The sequence below is a fragment of the Balaenoptera acutorostrata genome, chromosome 20, assembly GCF_949987535.1.
Source record: "Balaenoptera acutorostrata chromosome 20, mBalAcu1.1, whole genome shotgun sequence".
Taxonomy (NCBI): Eukaryota; Metazoa; Chordata; class Mammalia; order Artiodactyla; family Balaenopteridae; genus Balaenoptera; species Balaenoptera acutorostrata.
In genome coordinates, this window is record NC_080083.1 from 41,783,920 (window position 1) to 41,809,008 (window position 25,089).

The 25,089-nt window shown below is 52.2% G+C and overlaps 1 protein-coding gene and 4 non-coding genes across 9 annotated transcripts; 3 read left to right on the top strand and 2 right to left on the bottom strand.

Annotated features, from left to right (window-relative positions):
• Nucleotides 1–7,504: 7,504 nt before the first annotated feature.
• Nucleotides 7,505–7,696, top strand: LOC114237714 (U2 spliceosomal RNA). Its single transcript, XR_003623226.2, has one exon. It is a non-coding gene; the product is annotated as a U2 spliceosomal RNA (small nuclear RNA).
• Nucleotides 7,697–13,606: 5,910 nt separating this feature from the next.
• On the top strand, nucleotides 13,607–13,797 carry LOC114237713 (U2 spliceosomal RNA). Its single transcript, XR_003623225.1, has one exon. It is a non-coding gene; the product is annotated as a U2 spliceosomal RNA (small nuclear RNA).
• Nucleotides 13,798–16,173: 2,376 nt separating this feature from the next.
• Nucleotides 16,174–20,709, bottom strand: LOC130705841 (uncharacterized). Of its 5 annotated transcripts, none has more exons than XR_009006217.1 (3): nucleotides 19,492–20,709; nucleotides 17,026–18,887; nucleotides 16,174–16,901 (listed from the first exon to the last, which is right to left on the bottom strand). XR_009006217.1 is itself a non-coding variant. In XM_057535207.1 (3 exons), exon 2 carries the CDS (start codon nucleotides 18,301–18,303, stop codon nucleotides 17,296–17,298), a length of 1,008 nt encoding a protein of 335 aa, XP_057391190.1. In that variant the 5' UTR covers nucleotides 18,304–18,887; nucleotides 19,324–20,709; the 3' UTR covers nucleotides 16,174–16,901; nucleotides 17,292–17,295. The 5 variants fall into 5 exon arrangements, 2 of the variants coding, with proteins under 2 accessions (XP_057391190.1, XP_057391189.1); XR_009006216.1 differs by having other exon boundaries at nucleotides 19,370–20,709; XR_009006215.1 differs by having other exon boundaries at nucleotides 19,324–20,709.
• Nucleotides 17,706–17,896, top strand: LOC114237712 (U2 spliceosomal RNA). Its single transcript, XR_003623224.1, has one exon. It is a non-coding gene; the product is annotated as a U2 spliceosomal RNA (small nuclear RNA).
• On the bottom strand, nucleotides 20,268–20,458 carry LOC114237119 (U2 spliceosomal RNA). The gene has a single exon (XR_003622891.2). It is a non-coding gene; the product is annotated as a U2 spliceosomal RNA (small nuclear RNA).
• Nucleotides 20,710–25,089: the final 4,380 nt, after the last annotated feature.

Sequence of the window (25,089 nt, forward strand, 5' to 3'; positions counted from 1 at the left end):
GTGGTACGCACTGCCCATGGTGGTGGCGGTGACAGAAGGCCCCAGGCAGGGGCTGGGGGCAGGCAGAGCCCAGGAGGCTGCCACTGCCCCCACCACTTCCGTCTCCTCCCACCTCAACCCCCTGGCCTGTGACCAGAACCACCTCACAATGAGGCCACTACCGGGGCAACTGGGCAGCCCCCCCACCCCCCACCCCACCCAACCCCCGCCTGCCTTGGGAAGGAGGGCGGTGTTCTTCCCAAGCCTCCTAGAGAGCATCTGTAAAGTACCTTTCTCTCCAGGGCCCTGGGCAGGTAGAAGACACCTTTCCACCTCAGCCTTGAGTTTCTGTGGACCCCGGGGACAATTCCCAAGTGGTCTGGCTTTTCTCTCTGGTTTCTTTCTCCTGCCCTTCCCAGGATTCCAGCCTCCTCATCCGGCCCTCTGCTGACCCCTCCCTTCCCTCCTCCCTCAGTCCTCCGTCTCCCCCGCTGTGCTGACTCAAGAACATACAGGGACTTCCCTGGTGGTCCAGTGGTTAGGACTCCGCGCTTCCACTGCAGGGGGCACAGGTTCGATCCCCGGTTGGGGAACTAAGAGCCCGCGTGCCGCGTGGTGCGGCCACGAAAGAAAAAAAGAAAGAGAAAATGCGAGATCCAGCCAGCTCTCACGGGGGTCTGAGCTCTGTGAAGGCAGAGTGGCTTATTAGAAAGTACCCTGGTTCTGGGGATTTAATATGCTGGGCTCAAGCCTACCCTCTCTCTCTTCCTCTGACCCTGGACTCAGCTTACCTCTCTGGGCCTCAGTTTCCTTGCCTGGAAAACCAGAAGGGTAGCCTTCTGTTACCTTCCTCACGGGTGGGGGGGGGGGGTGGGTTCACACAGGACCACATGGGTCAATGGATGAGAAGTATGTGAAATGAAATATAAAATTGCTCAGCTACAGGTTGGTATTATTTATTATCCTACCTGATTTGCATCCTGTTGGGAAGGAAAAATTCATCCTCTAGCCTTCTAGGTTCTTTGGCTGGTCTAATGACCAAATTGACATCAGACGGACTAATAGGAGAAGAACAAGTATAATTACATATGTTCAGGGATCCCATAAGGATAGGAGACCCAAGGGCAGCGGAGGCTTATGTGCCGTCCCGAGCTAAGGAATGCGATAAGGGCCTAGGGCTTCAAAGCAGAGAAGGGTGAGTCACCGGACAGAAAGAAGGGCAGACGTTTGGTAACGGGATGTTTGCCCTGCTATGCAGACGGGTCTCTCAGATAAAAGTTGTCTCTGATAATAACTCTCTGTGAGCCAGGCCCCCTATCTAAATTCTTTTAGGCAGTTGAGGGGGAGGTAAAAAGCTCTTCCTGTGTCTTTGGGGGCCTCCATTGCCTTCAACTCAAATAACCCCAGGCCGAAGTGGCACATTCTGGGGGGACTCATTTTGAACTCCTTGGGTGTCCAGGAGGTGGAGTGGCCAGGGGAGGGGGTCGTTTCCTGAAGCCCAGGAGGGCTTCTGGGGGCAGGGACTGGGTAGACTGTTGGTCTTTCCCCAAAGATATAAATTTTTCTAGAAACAGCAGAGGCTGAGTCCTACTGGAAGCGAGGGAAGGGTATAGGTGAAGAAGGGGCTTCAACCCAGCCTCAGCCTCAAACACTGTTGATGGTGGAGGGAGGGTGCAGGGTGCAGCCCTTGAACCTGAAAACCGGTTCAAACAGAGAGTTTGAACCTCAAGCAGAGAGTCTGTCGATTCAGGCAGCCGGTCTAGTGGAGTCATCTAAGGGCCCTGGAGTCAAACAGACTCAGGTTCAATCCTGCCTGTGTCACCGACTACCTGGGGGAACTTGGGCAGGTCACTCAGCGTCTCTGAGCCTTTCCTCTGAAGGTTGTTGGAAGACACTATAGGATGCTTGGGAAGTGCCCGCCGTCACAGTGGGCATCTGGCTGTGGCCAGCTGCTAGGGGTGCCCCAGCTCTGCTGAGGGGCCAGTGGGACCTGAGCCTTGCTGGATCTCTTTCTTCCCTTTTCAAAGAGGTGCTACTCCCTTCTCGTCGTCCTGGCACCCAGGGATGTCATTTGCAACAACAGATACGCAAGGGTCTCCAGATACAAAAAAAGAAATGGAGGCTTGTCACTGGACATTTATTTTCACAGCACATTTATCTTCCTCTAAACGAATTCTGCAAATATTTAGGTGGAAAGTTCCCATTTTAAGAGAAAGAGAAAGGGAAAGGCACTTGACTGTCTCAGTCATTAAATGGGCAAAAGGGGAAGCGGGTTCCTGTTGGTATCTCTCCCTCCCTCGATTTCCCTCTTACTGTCCTCCTACCTTAGAAAGAACAGGGCTCAGCTGTGGAGACCCTCAGGGTGGGGGAGGTGGGCTGGGCTGAATCTGGGGAACTGTTTCCAACCCTCCGAGCCAGTCCTCCTGCGCGAGAGGAGGGATTTTTCAGGGCAAATCTGCCAAGACTGCGCCCTCCCCATTCTCATCTCCCTTTCTGAGCCCCTCTCATGCCTTCCCTGTGCACGCTGCCTCTCCCAACCCCGCCTCTGACCTCAGAACTCCTTCCAGCTCTAGATTCTACTCCGTAGCCCACTCCACCCCCTGTCAATTTGGATTTTAACTCATATCAGCCCTCAGGGAACTTCCCGTGCTGTTAACTGATTGTAGCCACTTGCACATTGCATTTTTAATAGAGCTTGTTATTATACAAGACCCAGAATCTTTTGTTGTGGAAAGAACAGCGAGTAGAGTTAGAAGCAGCGTGGGCCGGGTAGACCTTATGAAATACCGGCTGCATTATTGATCAGGCGTGCGAATAGGATCTAGCGGCTCTGCCACTCTGATCAGTTTCCTCCCCTGCAGGGTAGGGGTAATAATACCTCCATCCTAGAGGTGTTGTGATGATGGAAGGAAATAATCCATGTCACACGTCGGGTTCAATAAACAGAGGCTTTTATTATTGTAGTAGTTCACGAATTTAAGATGCCATCTTTTGTGAGAGGTACCGTTATTTTACCTAGCCCTAAGAAAGACAGGACGAAAAGAAACCAAGAAAGACGTGCTGCGATGGAAACAGCGACAGTGCTTTCTCCTCCGGGCCTCGAATGTAAGACGCATCCTGGTTTCTGAGATGTAAAGGTGCGAAAAAGATGGGCATCTTGGAATGGACAAAATCAGGCATCACTATGGAGTGTGACGCCTTCTGTTGGGGGCTGTTGAAAGACCAAAAAGAAAATGTGGGGGATTTGCTGGCCTCCGTAATGGCAGGCAAGTTTTGAAAAGCCCAGTTCTTGGTTGAGTCTAACTGAGTTTGATGGATCCAGTCTAGCTGGACAGGAAACTTGCTCGCCAGCACACAGACTCTTCTGTTGTAGCGCCAGGACCCCGGGCACGTTCGGGGTGGGGGCAGGGGGGGGGGCGAGGAGCCGACGGTCTGCTGGTCCACGCACACCCCTGATCACGTTGCTGGGGAAAACGATCTCCCTTTCCGACTGCAAAGTCAGACAGACTGATCCAGTTCTGTTGCTAGTCATAAAAGCGAAAGCTTTTGCTTTGTGGCTGGGAAAAAGGAGAAGGCGGGAGAAGGGAGAATTGAGGGCGAGAGGGCGGGGTCAGAGAGAAGGGAGAGGAGGTCAGAGAAAACAAAATGGTGTCTCCCTCCCTGTCTCTCCAACTAGGGAAAGCTGACAAGTGAGGAAAAGAACCTGAGGGAGCTGTCCAAGAGGTCAGGGTAAAACTTGAGGTGAGGGCAGGGCTGCTGCAGGGCCAGGAAAAACAGATACAGTGAGGCCTGGACTTGAAGAGGCTGTCCTCCCCAGCCGGCAGGGCACCCGGCAGACCTCTGATGCCCAGGGATGGAACACGTAGAAGCACTTGGAGTTGGCAGCCTTGGCGCGGGCAGACCTTATCTGAGTGTGCAAGGCTTCCCCGGCAGCAAAGAGCCGTGGATGTGGTTGAGTGGCAGCCAGAGGAGAGGAATGGAAGAACACGGCAGATGCCCCTTGCTGACCACGGGGACAAGGTCATGTTCACCTGTGTGATCCCAGGACCCACACAGTGACAGGCACAGAGTTAAGGGGTGATACCAGAGAATCAGTTGAATCAAGACTCTTAAAAACAGGATATCAGAAGATTTTTTTAAAAAAAGAGAAGTCCAGGGCTTCCCTGGTGGCGCAGTGGTTGAGAGTCTGCCTGCTAATGCAGGGGACACGGGTTCGAGCCCTGGTCTGGGAAGATCCCACATGCCACGGAGCAGCTGGGCCCGTGAGCCACAATTGCTGAGCCTGCGCGCCTGGAGCCTGTGCCCCGCGACGGGAGGGGCCGCGATAGAGAAAGGCCCGCGCACCGCGATGAAGAGCGGTCCCCGCACCGCGATGAAGAGTGGCCCCCGCTTGCCGCAACTGGAGAAAGCCCTCGCACGAACCGAAGACCCAACACAGCCAAAAATAAATAAATAAATAAATAAATAAATAAATAAGAAAATCCTTAAAAAAAAAAAAAAAAAAAGAGAAGTCCAATATATATATATACATATATATATACACATACATATATATATATATGTATGTGTATATATATATGTATATATGTGTGTGTGTGTGTGTATACACACACTTTTTTTTTTTTTTTTACACACACTTTTTAATATGATAAAGTTGGCATCTGAAACTGATGAGAAGATGGACTATTTCATATATGATATTGGGACAACTGGGTAGCCATCCAGACAAAATCAAGTCAGATGTATACCTGAACTCAAATACTAGGACAAATGTGAAGTAGGTTAGAGAAGGAAACACAAAAAGATCAACAGTTCAAAAGACGGCGGGCAGGGGATAGGAACGTGCAGTTCACAGAAAATAATAATGGATCTCAAGCACATGAAAAGCGGTACAACCTTGCTCATAGTAAGAGATAACATTGGATATTATGCAAAAGTTAGATAACATGATGGTTGGGCAAGGCTGTGGGAAACAGGCACTGGTTGAGAAGGCTATCTGTGCTCTTCCAGTCTCTGTCTCTGGCTTATCCTTTCCAACTCCCTGGCAGCAATGATAACTGGGTCCATAGTGAGATTGTAGGACACTTGGACAAAGGCTCACCAGCCAGCCACGTCCTGGTGTTGCCTGAACTTTTATGGGCACTTTGGTCTGTACACATGGATGTGAGCTGGCTGAGGGGCACTGACTCACGTTAACCAAACTCACAGGAAGCTGGTGCGTGAATTAGAATGCTAAGTCGTTAATTGACAAAGGGAGATACTCCTTTGCAATGACACAACAGGCGTGTCTGCGATCCCAGGTCCCTCATTCTAAAGATCAAAATACCTAGGAAGCTAAATTGGTGAGCACAGGATGACCTGATGAACATGGAAGCAAGCAGAAATGTAGTGAAACACAGTGAGGGTCGTAATAATTACCACAAGCCAGGAGGTCTGCTAATCTCTTTCTGTATGGACAAATTGCGTTATTGAATATTTACACATTCATGTGTTCAACCAAATTCATGTGTTGGGCTTCCCTGGTGGCGCAGTGGTTGAGAGTCTGCCTGCCAATGCAGGGGACACGGGTTCGAGCCCTGGTCTGGGAAGATCCCACATGCCGCGGAGCAACTGGGTCCGTGAGCCACAACTACCGAGCCTGCGCGTCTGGAGCCTGTGCTCCGCAACAAGAGAGGCCGCGATAGTGAGAGGCCCGCGCACCGCGATGAAGAGTGGCCCCCGCTCGCCGCAACTGGAGAGAGCCCTCGCACAGAAACGAAGACCCAACACGGCCAAAAATAAATAAATAAAGAAAATATGGTATGAAGTTAAAAAAAAAAAAAAAGAAATGAAATATCAAATTCATGTGTTCATGTGTCTAGTATATGTCAGGCCCTATTCTAAACACTGAGGAGATAAATGTGGACAAAACGGACCAAGTTCCCTGCTCTGGAGCTTACATGCTATTAGGCTAGAAGGCAATAAACAAATACATGTATAAGATGTCAGGTGATATGTGCTATGGAGTAAAATAAAGCCAGGTGAATGAGGAAAGAGTAAGCACAGGACTATATGTTAATGTTCTCATTTTCTAGATGAAGAGGGTAAGCTACAGAGAAGTGACTTGCCTGCGATATTTTCCCTTATGTTTGGTACTTACAGGAATACCATATTCCAGGCATGTCTCGTAATTCTTAAGATTATGTCTAATAATTTCTCATCTCCTTATCGCCAATTTACGGGTAATGTGGCTACACGGAAGACACACGGTTAGGCGGGGAGGCCAAGTCACGCGCCAGGTCACATGATCATTAACAGGTAGAGAGGGGTTAGAGACGAGGTGTTCCCAGTGTCTGCTCTTAACCGCTGCACCAGACAGCTCGTTCCTGTCTCTCTTCAGACAGACCTGTGTGTCAGGCTCAGCAACACTTACTCTCATAGCGGGCGGGACACACAAGAACAACTTCTCTTTCTTTTGGTGCCCTCTTCTAGGTCCCGTGCTCTTCATGGATGGATCCGACCTCTTCCGCTAACTAGCTGTGTAGTCTGGGGCAAAGTTGCTCACCCTCTCTGTGTCAACCGCTCCGTCTGTAGGTAAACTTTGAAAGTCTGATATAAGGAAAGCACTTAGCGCAAAGCCCGGCCCAAACAATAAATGTTCCCTATTGTGTTGTTACAGGCAATACAGTTGCTCAGTTGTTTCAGTGTCACGGCCATGACGCCTTCACTGGAACCTCGTTGGACCCTAGGGCCCACATTCTAGACTACCAAACCAAGGTCGCCTCATTAGCTCCCTTTATACTCCCTCAGCCCCACACGGTAGGCACTAAGGTTTCCACTTCTCAGCTGGGGAATTAAGGCTCTGGAGGTGAAGGAGCTTGCCCTAGTGGCCTGCAGCGGGGGCAGGGCGGGGGTCCTGACAACCAGGGCAGCAGTGCTCGCAGGGCGCGATCTCGGGTCCCAAGTTCTCTCTGCAGCCCCTGCCAGGCGACACCGGACAGGCACTCCTGGACTCCCAGCCTTCGACTGGGTCTTCGGCCTGGACAGAGCCAGCCCGTGGGACCCTATTGTCTTCACAGTGAAGACCAGATGACGTTTTTCGTACTCGGACCAGTCTGCTGCACATCAATTCCACAGACGCCCTCCTCTATTCTCCCAACCCCAATTCCCCTGAATTCTGTCTTTACGCGAGAGCTGGTGCCAAAGAAGAGGTCCGCCCCAGCCCAGCCTCCGCTCATGCGCGCAGAGGCGGTGCCGGGGACTGGGCCGATCAACCCGCGCGGCTCCACCTACCCGCGCGGAAAGGGCGGGGCATGCAAATTGAAAATGGCGCTTCAGCCCGAGGACGACGAAGCTGCCGCAGGTACAGAATTCCTCTTCCACGATGTAGAGAATAGAAACTCTTCACGAGAGTGTGGTGTGGTGCCACCCACAGTACTGTCACTGAAGCAAAGGAAGTGAGACCTCGAGTGAGCAGTGACAGGGGTCACACTGAGTCCAATATGGATGAGAGGAAGACGGTGACAGTGAGGGCAGGTGGCTGGGTATCGCTTCTCGGCCTTTTGGCTAAGATCAAGTGTAGTATCTGTTCTTATCAGTTTAATATCTGATACGTTCTCTATCTGAGAACAACGTATTAAACGGATTTTTGAAGCCTAGGAGTTGGAGTAGGAGCTTGCTCCGTCCACTCTACGCATCGACCTGGTATTGCAGTGTTTCCAGGACTGGTGCACCCCTCTGGGGGAAGTATCTCGAACTCACAAAGGAAGATCCGTGTTTCTGTTTCTTGTTCGTCGCCCGGTTGGTTAGTAAATTTTCCACGTTTGGAGAGTTGAAGTGTCTTTTTTGCTTTTTAGTTTCTCAGTAGTGTTTCCGCAGTTCTTTCGGTTGGATTCGTTCTGGCAGATCGAAGTGCATAGGTTACGGGTGTTCGCGTTCTAGAGAGAGAAAACACTCTTACTGGAAACTTTTCCACGACTTCCCCACTGGGCAGCGTTGGGCGCGGCTGCTTTCTTGTTTGGAGAGGAAGCCCAACGAACTGCAGCTGACTGTGCTCTCTGCTTTGTCTCTGCGTGGTTTGGCTCTTTTTTTCGTTCACCACGGTGAAGGAGAAAGAGTGGCCTGTGCCCAGAAAAAACCGGCGCACAGCCGTGCAGACACAACGCCAACCGTAAATGAGACCGAGTGCTGAGATCCCGTATCCGGAGTTTGTTTGTGATTCAGTGCGTCTCGGGCTCTGAGGCCCACGAATGTGTCTTTCTAACACGTTCTCAGGGGCTGAGAATGTTGCTGGTCGGGGGACCGCTTTACCGCCATCACTGACGTGGGAGAGGAGTTGCAGACCTGGCCTTAGCGTAGACCCCCGTAAGGCCGTGGGCACACTGCTCTCATCTCTTGTCAGCTTCAACGTCTCTTTCTGTAAAAGGGGATGGAGATACTTATCTCCTGGTGTTATCATGAGAATTAAGTAAGATGAAATGTGTGAAGTGCTCAGCCAAGGGACTGGCACACACACAGTCCTCTATGTCTCATAGCTGTTAGTGTGGCCCAGGAAGCCAGTGTAGTCTTCCCCAGAAAACATACAGAGTAATATGTACACATTGACCACCCAGTGCCATTTCTTTTCCAGTGTGTGTGACTTACAAAGTCAGTGCTTCTCCATCTTTAATGTGCACAGGGCTCCCCTGTGGCCCTTACTGGAATGCAGATTCTTGTTCAGTAGGGGTCACAGACTGAATTGTGCCCCCAAAGTTCGTATCTTGAAGCCCTAGTGGGAGGGGAGGCCTCTGGGGCCAATGAGGTTAAGAAGAGGTCAGGAGGGGTGGGGCCCTCTTGTTGGGATTAGCTCCCCAATGAGTGGGGGCACCAGCGCGCTTGTTCTTTCTCTCTCTATCCAACACGTGAGGAGAGGGAGGGAAGTGCGCCATCTGCAAGCCAAGAGAGGGATCTCCCCAGAACCCTGCCACGCTGGCACCCTGATCGGGGACTTCCAGTCTCTCCAGCACGGTGAGAAAATACATTTCAGTTCTTTAAGCCACGAGCCTGTGGCATTTTGTTTTGGCAGCCCTGGCAGCCCCATCAAACTAAGACCGGAGGTCTGACTTGGTGCCTGCATCCTGCGTTTCTCACCAGCTCCTGGGCGATGTGGATGCTGCTGGTCACAGACCGCACTTTGAGCAGCAAGGGCCTAGAACCGATTACTAGAAAGTGACCCTAAAGGCTGTATATTCTCCCTGACGATGAGTACTTTCAATGTTCTCCTGTAAATCTACAACAGAGATCTGTTATTATAACCCCAAACTCTTAACAGCTCTGGCTTGTCAGAGGCACTCAGCAAATCATTGCCAGAGAGAAGAATGGATGAGCCAAGGGTTGTGCCTGACCGTTGGCTGCCTGGCCTCGGGGGGAGGCCTCTGCCCTTGGAAGACCTTTGGAAGCATCGTGGGTGAGTCAGGCAGCCTCTCTCCCCTCTGAGACTTGGGGGTGATAACGCTTCCTCAGGGTACTGTAAAGGTAAAAATGAGATTGTGACCAGGAATGTGCCATAAGCAGTGCCTGGCTCACACACAGAGGCACTAACAAACCGTCGGTGAGCAGATCTGAGCCCCACGAACGGTTTCTTGGCCTCTGGACTGGAACTCCTTGATGCAACGCTCATGTTGGCCTCCTGACCTGGAAGCTGACCAGACTGTCCCGGTCAGGGCAGCCAGCGGGCCCGGGCGGGAGGATAAGAATGGGGGGATGGGGGGATGGGGGGATGGGGGGATGGGGGGGTGGGCCGGGGGGGGGGAGATGAGGGAATTTATTTAGAGCCACTTTTTATTTTCTGTGACATGGAAAATACTTCTGTGCCTGGCCTTCACCCATTTTTTCCCTATTGAATGGTTGTTCTTTTATAATAACTTCTAGGAGCTCGTTATGTGTTAGAAAGATAAGTACTTTTTCTGTGATTGGGGTTGCAAATATTTATTCTTACTTGTTTTGTCATAAATCACCTGTAAGTGATGTGACACCCCGGGGCAGGTGCTGGGAGTAGACAGAGGCAGTCCAGAAGCCATTCCTGCCCTCAGGGCGCCTCCAACCCAGGATGGGGACTTAAGACACCGGCCCAGATGGCCAGAACACCAAGCAGGACAAGGAGGAGGCCAGTGAGAGATGAACAGATGGGTGGGGTGTTTGGACCACAGCCACCCCTTCTCAGGGAAGCCAAATGAGTTGAGCAGAAGGTGGTCTGATGCACACAGATCTGAACAGGGCTCATGGGATGGGGGGCGGGGGGGGGGGCCTGAAGAGCCTTGTCAAGCACATCACACATTGTCTCATTTGACCTTCATCCATTCGTGCAACAAATATTCACTGAGTGCCAAGTACATACGGAGCACTACCACAGGTGCTGAGGAAAGAGCAGCAAACAAAGCCTTTACCATCAAGGTGAAAAGCAGTACAGCACTCATATCTGTATATGCGTGAGTAGACCTACATACCTATGTGTCTGTGTGTCCGTATCTATGTGTATAACTATGCCACGTGACAATCATAGGTGTCAATAACGACTTGGCAGCCGGCAGAGAAATAAGACCAGGTGAAGTGGGATGTGAAACAGGAATAGCTCCGGGTGGGTAGGTGGAGATAGTTGACAGCACTGTAAAATGGAATTATTTCTGTTTTACAGGCAAGAAGTGACTTTCCCTAGAGTGTACTTATCAAGACATTCCCATGGGCTTGCATTTCCACGCGTAGCTTCACAAGTCCGCTAATCAGAGAAGCATTATCATTATCCCCAGTTAAAAAATCATGATCCCCAATTTAAAAAAAACCGAGGCCCCAGTGTTTAGTGAGATGCTTGAATGCAAATCCTGACTTTGTTTCACATTAGCTGTGTGACCTTAGGCAAGTTGCTTGGCCTCTCAGCAGCACTTCAGTCTTTAACAGCGCCGCGTGGCTTGCGGGATCCCAGTTCCCCGACCAGGGATGGAACCCGGGCCCCGCCCCCCCCCGCCCCCCTCCCGCAGTGAGAGCGCCGAGTCCTAACCACTGGGCCGCCAGGGAATTCCCTCACACACTTTAAATATTCTTAACTTTAAATATTCTTAGGCATGTTAAAAAATAAAGAGAAACGAGTGAAATTCAGTTTAATGTTTTCTTTAACTCAAGATACTTTGGCAATTCCCTGGCGGTCCAGTGGTTAGGAGTCGGGGTCGGGGGTGGGGGGTGGGGGTGGGGGGGCCGGGTTTGATTCCTGGTCGGGGTTACCGGGAGCTGCGGCGCGGCCACAAAAATAGAACAAAAAACAAAAACAGATATCTGAAATATCACTTCAACACGTAATTAATACGGAAATTACGGAGATATTTGATAGTTTTTAATACTAAGCCTTTGCAATCCCATGTGTATTTTACACTTAACAGCACATATGGATTAGGAGGAACCACCTTCCTAGCGCTCCCCAGCTGCGAGTGGCTAGTGGCTGTGACAGCTCAGGTCAACAGAATGGGGATGAGAGTGGAGGGAAACGAGTGAGGCGCTTGTCTTGGCCAAAAAACTTCAGGGAGCACCAAAAACCCAGTAATCAAAATAAATCTCTCGGGACTTCCCTGGTGGTCCGGTGGTTAAGAATCCGCCTGCCAATGCAGGGGACACGGGTTCGAGTCCTGGTCCGGGAAGATCCCACATGCCGCGGAGCAACTAGCCCGTGTGCCACAACTACTGAAGCCCACGCGCCTAGAGCCCATGCTCTGCAACAAGAGAAGCCACCGCAATGAGAAGCCCGCGCACCGCGCGAAGAGTAGCACCCGCTCGCCGCAACTAGACAAAGCCAGCACACAGCAATGAAGACCCAACACAGCCAAAAATAAATAAATAAATAATCAAAATAAATTAATTATTAAAAAATAAATAAATAAATAAATAAATCTCTCGATTATCTTAGAATCCAGGTAAGATGAATTGTATCAAAATAGTACTTATCTTGATTGCTGAAGAGCGTTTCGGGGCGGCACTCCCTTAAATGTCCCCCCACCTCCCCGCCCCGAAGGCTAGTTTCTCACTGGCCTCACCTAGTCTTGGCCCCGGATAATAATACTAATACCCACCCCGTGGAGTTATGGGGAGAATCAAATGAGTTAATACACACGGAGCGCTCGGCAGAGGGGCGGGCTCTGGGAAGGGCTCAGGCAGCCCCCGCCATCAGGCTTTCCCTGCGGCAGGGTGAAACGACCCACTGGGTTTCAGTCCTACATCAGTGATACCTTCTAGCTCTTCTGAGATCCAGTGAAAGAAATAGAAACTCCCCAACTAAAGTGAAGCTCTGTTAGGAAGGGGGATGGAAAAGGTTTACGCTGCCTGGGCAGCCTGCAGCCTTTGCCACAGAGAAGCGTTGCCGCTGCGAAACTTTATCCCCGCTTTGCCAGAGGCCTTAATTTATTTACGGTCCTTGATGCCCAGAGCGTCCCTGGCAGTCACTCTCCTCTCTGGTGTCCTGCCACCCCAGGCCAGATCTTCCCCTCTTCAGCCCTGGATCGGGCCAGGACCCTCCTAAGTGCTTCCCCGATTCAGTCTGTTTTGTACACCTTTTGTTCACTCAACAAACGTTTCCTGTGCACCTCCTACAGGCCGGGCACTGGGCTAGTGCTGGGATACAGAGGTTAAGTGCTGACGAGGGTCGCCGCCCTCAAGGATCTCAGATTTCAGTGGCGGAGATAAAGGACTGCCCCCAACGAGTGGTGAATGGTGGACTTGAAGTCCGGGGTGGGATGAAATACAAAGGAGGGCCGCAATCATCCTGGGGTGGGGTGCGGAAGAGCCCACGAGGAAGGCTTGCTGGGGCAGCTGAAGCCCAAGCGGAGCCCAGAGGCTCTGCGTTAAGAATTAGACAGGTGAGGAGGAGGTGTAGGGAAAGGAGGTCTCAGGCAGAGGAAGCTTTCTGTAGGAAGCCCGGCATCTGGGTTCATTCGTAGAAGCACCGACGGACGCAGGCGCTTGAGTTGGAGAGAATCCCCTCCAGCTGCTCAGCCCGGCCCTCCACATCCACACACCTCCTCCCTTCCCCACTGTGGGCCATCCGCCTTCCGCCTGGCAGGGAGATGAACCCACCGGCCCTGGGAAGCCCCCCTCTAGATCTTCCGCTCCCGGGACTCAGAATGAGTCCCCCACCCGACCCTACGAAGCGGAGGCCTATTTAACACATATGCAGTCTGGGCGTTTCTAGCGAATGTGTCTTGCGACCTCGTCTTCAGGAAAACTCTCAGCCGACGGCTCCTCCCACAGCCCCCTCTAGCCGCCCACCCGGAATCCCCTACGGTTCGGTCTTTTGTGTCCGCTTGCATTGATGCCAAAGAAGAGCTCCCCCGCAGCAGCCCAGAGGATAAGGTCAGCCCGCCGGAGCCACGCCCCCCTTGGGCGAGCGGGGGCGGGGCATGCAAATCAGAAATGGCGCTTCAGCCCGAGAACGACGAAGCTGCAACAGATCCAGAATTCCTCTTCTACAATGTAGAGAATAAAAAATCTGCACGAGAGTGTGGTGTAGTGCCACCCACAGTATTGTCACCGAAGCAAAGGAAGTGAGACCTCGAGTGAGCAGTGACAGGGGTCACACTGAGTCCAATATGGATGAGAGGAGGACGGTGACAGCGATGGCAGGTGGCTGGGTATCGCTTCTCGGCCTTTTGGCTAAGATCAAGTGTAGTATCTGTTCTTATCAGTTTAATATCTGATACGTTCTCTACCCGAGAACAACATATTAAATGGATTTTTGGAGCTGGGAGTTGGAGTAGGAGCTTGCTCCGTCCACTCTGCGCATCGACTTGGTATTGCAGTGTTTCCAGGCCCGGTGCATGCCCCTCCGGGGGTAATAACTGGTGTTTAAAAAGTAAGAGTTCTGTGGTGTCTCTCGCTATACGCTGCTTTAGCGAAGCTTTTTCTCTCTGAGTGGCTCAGTACCTTTTCCTTCTCAATAGTGTTATTAAATACGTGCGACTGTTTCTCTTGGAAGCTTGCTCCTATGAGATAGCTGGTATCTGCGAAAGAAAGAGCAGTTGGTCGGCTTGAGAGACGAACCGCAAGGACAGAGAGAACTCTCTCAGCCTTTCCTACTTTTCAGCGTTGGGAGGGTTCATCGTGCTGTTTGGCAGACAGACTAACGACCAGAAGAAACTGACTGCCCTACCATGTCTCTGTGTGCTGTGGCTGTTTCCGCATTCACCGTGCCGTTTCTTTCCGTTTCTTTTCCTCTTAGTAACTGAACGTCCCTTTCTCCATTTTTCTTTCATTTCCGCCATGTTTCAAACCCTGTTCTTGGGCTAAGAATTTCTTCTCTTTTCTGCCTTTTTTCTAAGTGGAGTTTTGTGCTTTTGCTCAAACTTGGCGTGCTCCGGAGGGCATAGTTTCTGCCCCACAGCCTTCTCACGGGGCCTCTCTCCCCCATTCCTCCGTCTGTAGAAACTAGGAAAGGAGCGGAGAGGGTATCCAAGCTTCCTCTTGCTGTTCCCAGACCGTTTCCACGCCACCCTCAAGGCACAAGGAAAACAGTAACTTGAGTCTTCTGTCTTCCGTCTCTACTTTCCTCGGCTTCTTTTGGTGTCTCCAGCATTACTCCTGTCCTCATGGTTCCTGATGTCAATATCCACAGGCAGAAAAGGATCGAGCGGGAGGGCAGCTCCCGCTGAGAGCCACGAAGATCCACCCGGAATGTAGGTTTAAATGATGGGCTTTCCGGGCTTCCCTGGTGGCTCAGTGGTTAACAATCCGCCTGCCAGTGCAGGGGACACGGGTTCGAGCCCTGGTCCAGGAAGATCCCACAGGCCCCGGAGCCACTAAGCCCGTGTGCCACAACTACTGAACCTGCGTGCTGCAGCTACTGCAGCCCGCACGCCTCGAGCCCGCAACAAGAGAAGCCACCGCAATGAGAAGCCCGCGCACCGCAACGACCAGTAACCCCCGCTCGCCGCGACGAGAGCAAGCCCCCGAGCAGCAACGAAGATCCAACGCAGCCAAAAATAAATAAATAAATACATTTATATTAAAAAAAAAAAAAAAAAGTGATGGGCTTTTCACTTAGGTGTGTGGGTTGGTTGTACTGTATACAGCTGACTGACTGACAAGGAGAGGTCAGTGCCACTGAAGGAGTTTTATTACTTACAGTTCCCAAGAGAAGAGGGCACGCCACACCCTGCAGCGAGCCACATGGGGGACTCGGCCTGGCCTGCTTGGTTGGGAGGCAGGAGAGGAGAGTATATGGCCTTTATCATCCTGGGGAGGGGAGGGGAGGGGAGGGGAGGGTGGGAAGAATGGGCAGAGGCAGCAGGGTAGGCAAGTTTGAGCAAGGTTCGGATTGGACCATTAGAATAGCATTCGGTGAGCTTTGGGCTACAGGGCTGTTCTCTAGTTGTGAGGTACCGGGCCCTGGGGTGAGAGAGGGCAGGGGAAATACTAGCTGGAGTGTGAGAGTAACTAGAGGAGGCAGTTGCAGATACGGGTGTTGGAAGATTGCTTTGCACGTGAACGGCAGGCTCCCAAAGCAAGCAGGTTGCATTTCTAGGAATTAGTTAGTCCTGGGAGGGGCAGTCTCTTCCAGGCCAGCAGGCCCTCAAGATGTCAAAGCATCGTAAATTATAGAAAAATTTAAAACATGATTAATCCAGTGGATGATCATTTTATTTGAACTTTCCAGTCTTGGGATTACCTAGGGGTAGAGTGTGGAAAGGCAAAGAGGGCGCTAGTAGAAGCATTCGACATACACCTCTCCTACCAAGGCATCCCCCCCCCGCAGCACGAGATCAGATTCCAATGAACAGTATACATTGGGGTTTATTCATTCAAGAAATATGGATTGAGGGACTTACTTCCCCGGTGGCGCCGTGGTTAAGAATCCGCCTGCCAATGCAGGGGACACGGGTTCGAGCCCTGGTCCGGGAAGATCCCACATGCCACGGAGCAACTAAGCCCGTGTGCCACAACTACTGAGCCTGCGCTCTACAGCCCGCGAGCCACAACTACTGAGCCCACGTGCCACAACTACTGAAGCCCGCACGCCTAGGGCCTGTGCTCCACAACAAGAGAAGCCACTGCAATGAGAAGCCTGCGCACCGCAACAAAGAGTAGCCCCCGCTCAATGCAACTAGAGAAAGCCCGCGCACAGCAACGAAGACGCAATGCAGCCAAAAAGTAAATAAATAAATAAATTTATTTTAAAAAAGAAGAAGAAGAAGAAAACCTAGAGGAAGATTTAGGAAATTATAAGTCCTTTCGACTCAAAATCTGAAAGATATGTTTTTAATTGATACATATGATGATATAAAAACAACTTTCCATGAAACCTTGAAGCAATGGAATCATCACCTTAAGTAAAGCCAAAGCCAGATATCCAACAGGAGAAAATGGTCACCGCTTCCATTACAGACAAAGGGCCAGTCCCCTGAATGTGTAAATTGCAGATCCACGCCCTTAGGATAAAGCCCATCCGAGAATCCAGGAGGAAAAGGGCCGAAGACCCCCAACAAGGAGTTAGCTCACAGAGAGAAAATAAAGGCGTCTCTGAAACAGGAGAGGACGCTCAACCTTATTTACCCAAGATTAGAAAACTGCAAATCCAAACTACGCCGAGGTACCATTTTCACCTATGAGATCGACCCCTCCCCCTTTCCCCACCCCGCACCAAAAAAGCATTCGCAGGTTTGATGCCACGTGGGGTTGTTGGCAAGGCTGGGGAAAGAGGCGCTGCCGGGGAACGCCTGCCCTGCTCTTCCGGTCACCGTTCGTGATCTCCCGAACTTCCAGGCTCCGTTGCAGTGAGGATGGCTGGGACCGCGACGGCCCTGCACCACCGTGAGGGCACAAGGGCACGCGACCGGCCTCCGCAGAGCGCCGTGCACGGGGGCCGGGCGCGATTCGCAGGCCCTTCAGTCCGTGCACGTCGATTTGAGCAAACTCCGCGGGAGTGAATCACGCTGCGAAAACGGAGATGCTAAGTTATTGATTTGCGACGGGCAGTGTTGCATTCCAACGACTGTCACCCAGGACATCCCTTCTCAGGACGCCCCCCCCGCCCCCCCCCCCCAAGGGGACCCGAACCGTCGGGCAGAAGACGGGCGGGAGAACACCGACGCGAGCAGAGCGGCCCCGAGCAAGGAGGGGCGAGGTGGGTGTGGTGGCGGTGGCGGCGGCGGCGGCGGCTGACGAGCCGCCGTAATCGTGGCGTGTGTCGGGCACTGGCTAAGCGTGGAGGAGGCGCTCTTAGTCATTGAACGGTTGTTGAATGTGCAGTGCGTGCGTGGGGGAAGAGCAGTGGGCAAAAGCAAGTTCTTGATTTCTGGGGCTCGAACCGTGACAGCTGCTACCGTGTCAGCGCTCCCCTCGCATTCTCCGGCTGCCGCCCCTGTCTCGGGTCTGCGGCAGGACGTGCACCGGCCAGGAGGCCAGGAGGCGGGCTCCGGGTCCGGCCTGGGTTCCGGGCGCGAGGAGCCGGTCCGGAGGGGGAGGGTGGAGTCCGCCCGCGGTAGCCGCGCGTCCTCGGGCGACAGAAGGCGGAGCATGCAGATTAGAAATGGCTGTTCGGCGCGGGAATGACGGGACAATCAAGTACACAGAATTTCTCCTCACAAAGGTAGAGAACAGAAAGTCTGCACAGGTCTCTAGTGATAGCACTGTGGACGACGCAAAAGAAGTCAGACGAGGCGTGAGGATGAGGGCGCTCACCGTGGCTTGAATAGGGATGAAGGGAGGACGGCAACGGCCAGAGGCAGAAAGGTGGTATCGCTTCTCGGCCTTTTGGCTAAGATCAAGTGTAGTATCTGTTCTTATCAGTTTAATATCTGATACGTCCTCTATCCGAGGACAATATATTAAATGGATTTTTGGAGCAGGGAGTTGGAATAGGAGCTTGCTCCGTCCACTCCGCGCATCGACCTGGTATTGCAGTACTTCCAGGAACGGTGCACCCCCTTTGGGGACCAGCAAGGTGTGCAAAGGGAGAGAAGTACGTGTATTTTTAGTAGGTATGTGGGGGGGATCACGAAGCTGCTTTTTATCCCTCCAGGTGGCGCCGACCGCTGATGTTGCAGTAGGCACTACTGCTGTGTTGGTGCTAGCGCTCTCCCCGTTTGAAGAGGTGCCAGTGACTTTTCTACGTGCCCCGCCTGCAGGGAAGTGAGCGGAGTCCTTGGCCGTGCCTGCACGCGCGGAAATTCCCCGCCCCTTCGCGTACCTCGTTATGGTGACAGCTGCTGCTTCGTGGTCACTTGTTTGGCTCCGGCAGGTAAGAGACAAACACTTCCGTGCTGGAGAAGGCTCCAGCCGTATGCGGGTGGGGGGCCTCGTAACGTGGGCTCGGCCCCCGTAACTCATGCCCATATTGGCATGCGTTCCTGCCCCGTCCGCAAGGCAGGCAGGCGCCCTGAAACCACTGTGTGAAAAGCAGATACCGGCTTCCACGTCGTGATTTTTAATTTTAGCATGGGTGCAGAGGCAGGTTTTTTAATTGGTTTCCCGCTTGTGGGAGCCTGGTGCCCGGGGAAGTTCTCTGATCTAGTTTTCGTGCTTCGTTTGAGGGGAAAACGCGGGTTGGCTCCTGGAGCCTGCAATCTTGACCAGAGGTGGCAAGCCAGGCAGTGCATACTGGTTTTCTCCACTGAAGCCCAAGAGCCCTAGAGCTTCCCGAGGCAGCGGGGTGGGGAAGAGGCAGAAGGAGGCTGTAGGAGCACCTTCTCCTCTTCCCGTTGCCAGCGTGCGGTAGGCTCTGTCGACCTACGCCCGACGTAGACTGAGAGACGCGTTCCTCTTTCCTGGCAGCAGTCTATTTCTTCCTCGACGCAGGCAGTGTGGGTTCAGTACTGTTGTTTTCTTTTGTTTTCTTCGTTGTGGAGAAGACTCAGCTCCTCCGCAGGGACCTCCGTCCACTTCCTCAGCGGGGGCAGACGTACCTTCTCATCAGAGTGCTACAGGAAGAGTGGAGAAAAAAAAAAAAAAAGGAAGTGGACCTAATAAGGCGCGAGAAATACAGGCCCCCCACCCCTCCCCCCGGCCTCTCTTCTCTTGTCTTTCTCCCCTGCCGCTGTGAAGCCCGATCTCAAAACCTACACCCCAGCGCTGCCACTGCGGTGGAGCGAGCGCGCCCGCTGAGGCCGCCCGGCGCCGCGCTAGCGCTAAGCGGCAGTGAGTTCCAACTCGACCTACACGCGGGCGCAGCGTGACGCTGGGCAGGTTAATTGCCCCCTCCCACAGAGGGTGGCAGCGGGCGCTGGCGTCACTTCCTTCCTGAGTTCCCTCCCGCCGCCGCCGGTACAGCTGCAGTCTCACCGCCCCTTGCTGCCCAGCACGTGCGTGAGCTGATGCTTCCACCGCAGCGGTAGAGACCTCTGCTGTGTCACTTACCCTCCGCTCTGCCGTCCGCAAGGTAGCTTACTGGCCCCTGTCCTACCTCAGGCATCCGAGGGCTGCCCTGCGTAGCTGTGCCACGTCGTTTCACACGCCCACTGCCTCCGCGCGTCCCTGGCACTGCGGGCGCGTGGGGGAACAGGAAGACACTACTTCCTCCCTCACCCGTCTGCGACCTCGGTCCTGTCCGCCGCTTGGGTCCACGGACCTCTGCGCTGCGCCGCCGCCGCACGGGATTGTGTCGGCAGCGCGCGTGCGTGCAGTACTGCCCGGAGCGGTTAACGGACGAAGCTCTACGTAGGGGCAGCCGCTGCTTCGAGGAAGGTGGGCTGTTTCGGTGGGAGCGACTGTAACCTCGAACGAGGGGCGCGCGTGGGGCTACCGGCTAATCGCTACCTGTCAAGAAAAAAAGTAGCGCGCCAGGGCGCCTGCTTGCCTTGTGGACGGGACAGGAACGCATGCCGCTGGGCATGAGTTACGGGAGCCGAGCGCCCCCCTTACGAGGCCCCCCACCCGCATGCGGCTAGAGCCTCCGCCAGCACGGAAGCGTTTGTCCTTTAGCTGCCGGAGCCGAACAAGTGACCACGAAGCACAGCAGCTGCCACCATGAGGCGGGTACGCGAAGGGGCGGGGAGTTTCCGCGCGTGCAGGCACGGCCGAACACTCCTCCCACTTCTGTGCAAGCGCGGCACGTAGAAAATCAGTAGCACTTTCTCAACGAAGAAAACGCCCGTCCAAACGCAGCAGTAGTGCCTACTGCATCACCAATCAACGCCAGCTGAAGCAGTAGTATGTATGTAATTGTGAAACAATAAAACGTACAGTAGTTCTGAAGGAGAAAGACACATCGTAATCCTGTAGTTCCGAAAAAGAAAACAAAACACATATAGTTACAAAAAACAGACATTTTTCTTCTTTTGCACCCTTATTCCGGCCCCCAGAGGGGGTGCACCGTTCCTGGAAGTACTGCAATACCAGGTCGATGCGCGGAGTGGACGGAGCAAGCTCCTATTCCAACTCCCTGCTCCAAAAATCCATTTAATATATTGTCCTCGGATAGAGGACGTATCAGATATTAAACTGATAAGAACAGATACTACACTTGATCTTAGCCAAAAGGCCGAGAAGCGATACCGAGGTCAGCCCCTTCGCCAGCACACCCCTCTTCTCCCACGCCTTTCAGCTCACGGTGAGGAAACTCATCCTCAAACGAATGCCCGCCCTCTTGCCTAGACTTCACAGTGCCCTATTGCCACAACTTGTAACACATACCTAGTTTGTCATATCCTTTAACTTATTGGGGGCTTTTAGGCTTTCTATTCTCCCATGCCTCCCCCAGACAAACAGCCAAGCAATTTGCATGCCCCGCCCACAAGCGCGCCCGTTTCCTGCTCCCCGTGTGCGCCCTCTCGCGGTGGAACCGAAACAAGCGCGTACCCGGAAAGCTCCTTCCGCCTGCTTTCCCGGGAAACGCCCAGAGCGAGAGAGACGCACAGAGTTCTACCAGGTTTTGCTTTCCAGCATTTCTTTTTCTTCTCAACTTTTTCCCCAAACATACAGGTACGTTGAAAGATTTTTACGAGTGGACACCCACCCACCACCTAACGTCATCTTACTGTTGTACGGACGCATACGCACATGAGTTGGCTATGTTTAAGTTCTAGGGTCAAATTTTAATAACGTCGTTTCCCACAGTCCTTTATTTTCCCTTCTATCAGTTATTCACAAAAAGACTTAAATATAAGGAAAAACAAGACGAAACAAAGCAGGTCCTTCTTGTGTCAGGGCCTACTGGGTCCCGGAGAGCAAATGTGCATGTCTAGTTTTCCCTGGATACTGAGAGATAAGGGGAGCCCCATCAGCCTGGCTGTGTTTTTTGCCCCCTACGGTCAGTTCAGTGGCACAGGTGCAGCCCAGAGTGGTTAGGAGGTGGAGGTTGGCCACGTGAGCCTGACAGCGCGGGCACGGGGCGAGGCAGCCGCGGTGGGGGGGGCGGGGGGAGGAATCTACGTGCGGGGGAAATTGTCTGGATGAGGGGTGGGGGTGAAGGGACGCTGAAAGGTGTGCCGACAAAACAATGAATCAATAGTCAATCTAAGAAGGAAACGGGAAATTTTCTTCGAGCCCACCTGAGGGTTATAACCGGGGAGACGGTCTTTCCGAAACCTCTGAGGACTGTTGCGAAGAGGTAATGTACTTTCCTCCCCCGCCCCACCCCCGGGCCGCGTGGCTTGCGGGATTGTGGGATCTGGGATCTTAGTTCCCCCACCAGGGATTGAACCCGGGCCCTCCGCAGTGAGAGCGCCGACTCTTACCCACTGGACCGCCGGCAAGTCCCATGTGATACTTTTTGTTTTTAATTGAAGTATAGTTGACTTACAATGTTTCAGGTGTACAGCAAAGTGATTCAGATATATTTATTTGCTTTTTATTATATGTTCTTCAGATATATAATATATATTCCTTTTCAGATATATATACACGCTGTATATATTATACAGTATCATATAGTCTTTTCAGGTTCTTTTCCATTATAGGTTATTACAAGATATTGAATATAGTTCCCTGTGTTATACAGTAGGTCCTTGTTGTTTCACTCTTTTATGTATGGTAGTGTGTATCTCTTAATACCAAATTCCAAATTTCTCCCTCTCCTCCTCACTTTCCCCTTTGGTAGCCATAAGTATATGTGATTGTAGAGAAGGGGTAAGTGCAATCAAGCACACATCTTGGTAAAAGGTTACAGCTACTCAGAAGGAACAGATATCTTAGTTAAGGGTGTTAGTGCTTTTCTAAGTATGGGAAGCATGCAAGAAACTGGGTGCATAAAATTTTCTCTTGCAAATATCTAACTCTCTGAGGTCGGGTTCTGTCAGTTTCCTCCTCATCCTGATCTCCACCCTGAATCCCTTTCAGGGTGGGTGGTAGGTCAGCAACTATAGAGACTAATGACTTGATCCTTGTAGAACTGGATGGTGGGTAATTCTTTATTTTACAGTCCCTTCCCTTTCAGTCTTAATTTCCACCAAGGCTAAGGGGGCATGTCGTAACCAAACTGTGCCACTTGCTAAGAATGCTCACTCCCAGGTCAGGTGAGGATTTCGTTGATAGGCCACTCAATGTGCTATTACTGGGCTAGGCCCTGTTAACAATAGCCAAAAGCCTCTGGACTGCCTGTCTTACTAGTCTGTTATGGTCCAGGAAACAGTTCCCGCTTGTTGCTCCTTCCCTCCTCTAGAGGTACACTATTGCAATCATTGCTCTTATAGAACTGGATATTTGATCTATCATCGCAAGTCCCCAAGTCATCGTTATTTCTGATCTCAGATGGCCTCGGCCTGTGGCAGCTCGAAGCAAGATTTTGGTTCCTGGCCAGAGATTGAGGTCAGGTCGAGGCAGTGAGAGCACCAAATCCTAGCCACTAGATTAGCGGTCAGTGACAAGGACCTGGTCCTTTGGCTTTGCAGAAAAGAATTCCCACAAAGACGGAAAGTAGTGAAACAAGTAAAGTGTTTATTAGGAGGAAAAGGGTACAGTATGTGTGGATAGACACACGGGTGGCTCAGAGAGAGAGTCGTGCCCTCGTGGTAGTTTGAATCACATTTATGGGGCATTTCTTCCAGGTTTCCTTTGACCAATCATCTTGCTTTGCCTGGCTCTGAGTCCGTATTTGGTATATGTCAAGGTCCCCCCCTGTGTGCCTGTGCATCTCTTGGCCAAGATGGATTCTAGCGAAGAGGCCGATGGGTAGTTGACATCACTTACTATGAGGTGACCCCCCCCTCCCTTTTTGACCTCCAAGGAGCCTTTCTGCACATGTGTAGTTGGGGAGGTCTCCTTGACTTCGAGAATGAAGAATATGTGGTCTTTTATCTCTTATCTGAGCAGGGTCCAGCCTCCTCCATCATCCTGGGTTTTGGAGTTTCTGCTATTATGGAGTTTCTGTCCACAGGGGACTAAGTTCAGCTGTTTGGCCTGGGGCCCATCTAGCTCCTGCCTCATTTCTATCAGCGGCTCAGTCACACGTTCAGTAATGCAGGAAACAGTAATCTTGTAAAATAGGCAGAATACAAGTAATATAGCTAGTAACATCAATAAGGTCATAAGTAAGTATTTAAACCAAGAATTCCATTAGATGCAGTTCAGTATCTCCCCAGGTCATCCGACCTGTTCCACACCAATTGCTATCTCCGGAGGACAACAATTGTTACCTGCAGGAGGGCTTTTTAAGTAGCGCTCTCCGTGTTGCGACTCCAAATCCTGGAACTAGTTTTATCCAGCCTTGCGGAGGCGGCATCTCCAGGTAACGTTGTTAAGTAGATGGCAGGCCCGAGGCTCCATCCAAGGCGGCTGCCAGGCTCTTCACCACTTCAAGCCTGCCTGACCAGCAGGTGTTGACGCCTTCAACAGGGTCGCCACTGCACTGCAATCTTGCCCTGTCCCTAGGCCTGTGGTCACGAGAAGCCCGGACCTGTCTCTTCCATGTTTGCAGTCTCTTACCCCGTTAAGACTCTCTGTATTCTCTTGGACCCCTCCTCCAATCCCCCTCGGATTTCTGAAACCTTGTTTTCTGACTCTCCCCACCCCCCATTCTCAACCTTCCTTCTCTGTCCCTCTAACCTTCCCCTGAGGACACGCATTCCTGCAGCCTACTCAGGTGGTGGCCATCTCTCTTTTTTTTTTTTTTTTTAAAGGATTTTCTTATTTATTTATTTATTTATTTATTTATTTTTGGCTGTGTTGGGTCTTCGGTTCGTGCGAGGGCTCTCTCCAGCTGCGGCAAGCGGGGGCCACTCTTCATCGTGGTGCGGGGACCGCTCTTCATCGCGGTGCGCGGGCCTTTCTCTATCGCGGCCCCTCCCGTCGCGGGGCACAGGCTCCAGACGCGCAGGCTCAGCAATTGTGGCTCACGGGCCCAGCTGCTCCGCGGTGGCCATCTCTCTTCACGCCTCATTTCGCTGGTCCTTGCTCCACGTTGTCACTTACACAGCACCCTCCCCCTTCCCTGTCTGCCACAGCCAACCTTGAATCTCACACCACCAGGCTATACCACCCACGACCAAGTCTCCTTGCTACTGTCGACCATCCAGCTGCAGGTCACTTCCTGGCAGGTTTTAGCTCCTGGCTCCCTGTCTCTCTCCAGCACACTCCTGTCATCATTCCTGGTGATGTCAACAGCCCCACCAGTTTCTTGACTTAGCCCCAACCCCAGTCACTCACTCCCCTGGTCTAACCCTAAATCTAGTCTTTTTAAAATTTTGTAAATTATTTTATTTTATTTTAGCCTGCGTTGGGTCTTTGTTGCTGTGTGCGGGCTTTCTCTAGTTGCAGTGAGTTGTTGCGGAGCACGGGCTCTAGGCTCACGGGCTTCAGTAGTTGTGGCTCACAGGCTCTAGAGCAAAGGCTGAGTAGTTGCTGCGCAAGGGCTTAGTTGCTCCGCGGCATGTGGGATCTTCCCGGACTAGGGCTCGAACCCATGCACCCTGAATTGACAGGCAGATTCTTAACCACTAGCACCACCAGGGAAGCCCCCTAGATCTAGTCTTTACCAAGTGCTTTAACCCCTCTGCTCCTAGCATCACACTCTCCAATCACCTTCCTCCTTCCCTCTCCCTCCCTCCCACCCTCCGTCCCTCCCTTAGCTACCCTTTGGTACCTGCCACCTGATGAAATAAAATTCATATTTTAAGGCAAGAAAAAAATGTTGAATATTTATTTATTTTGGCTGCACTGGACCTTAGTTGCAGCACTCAGGATATTTGT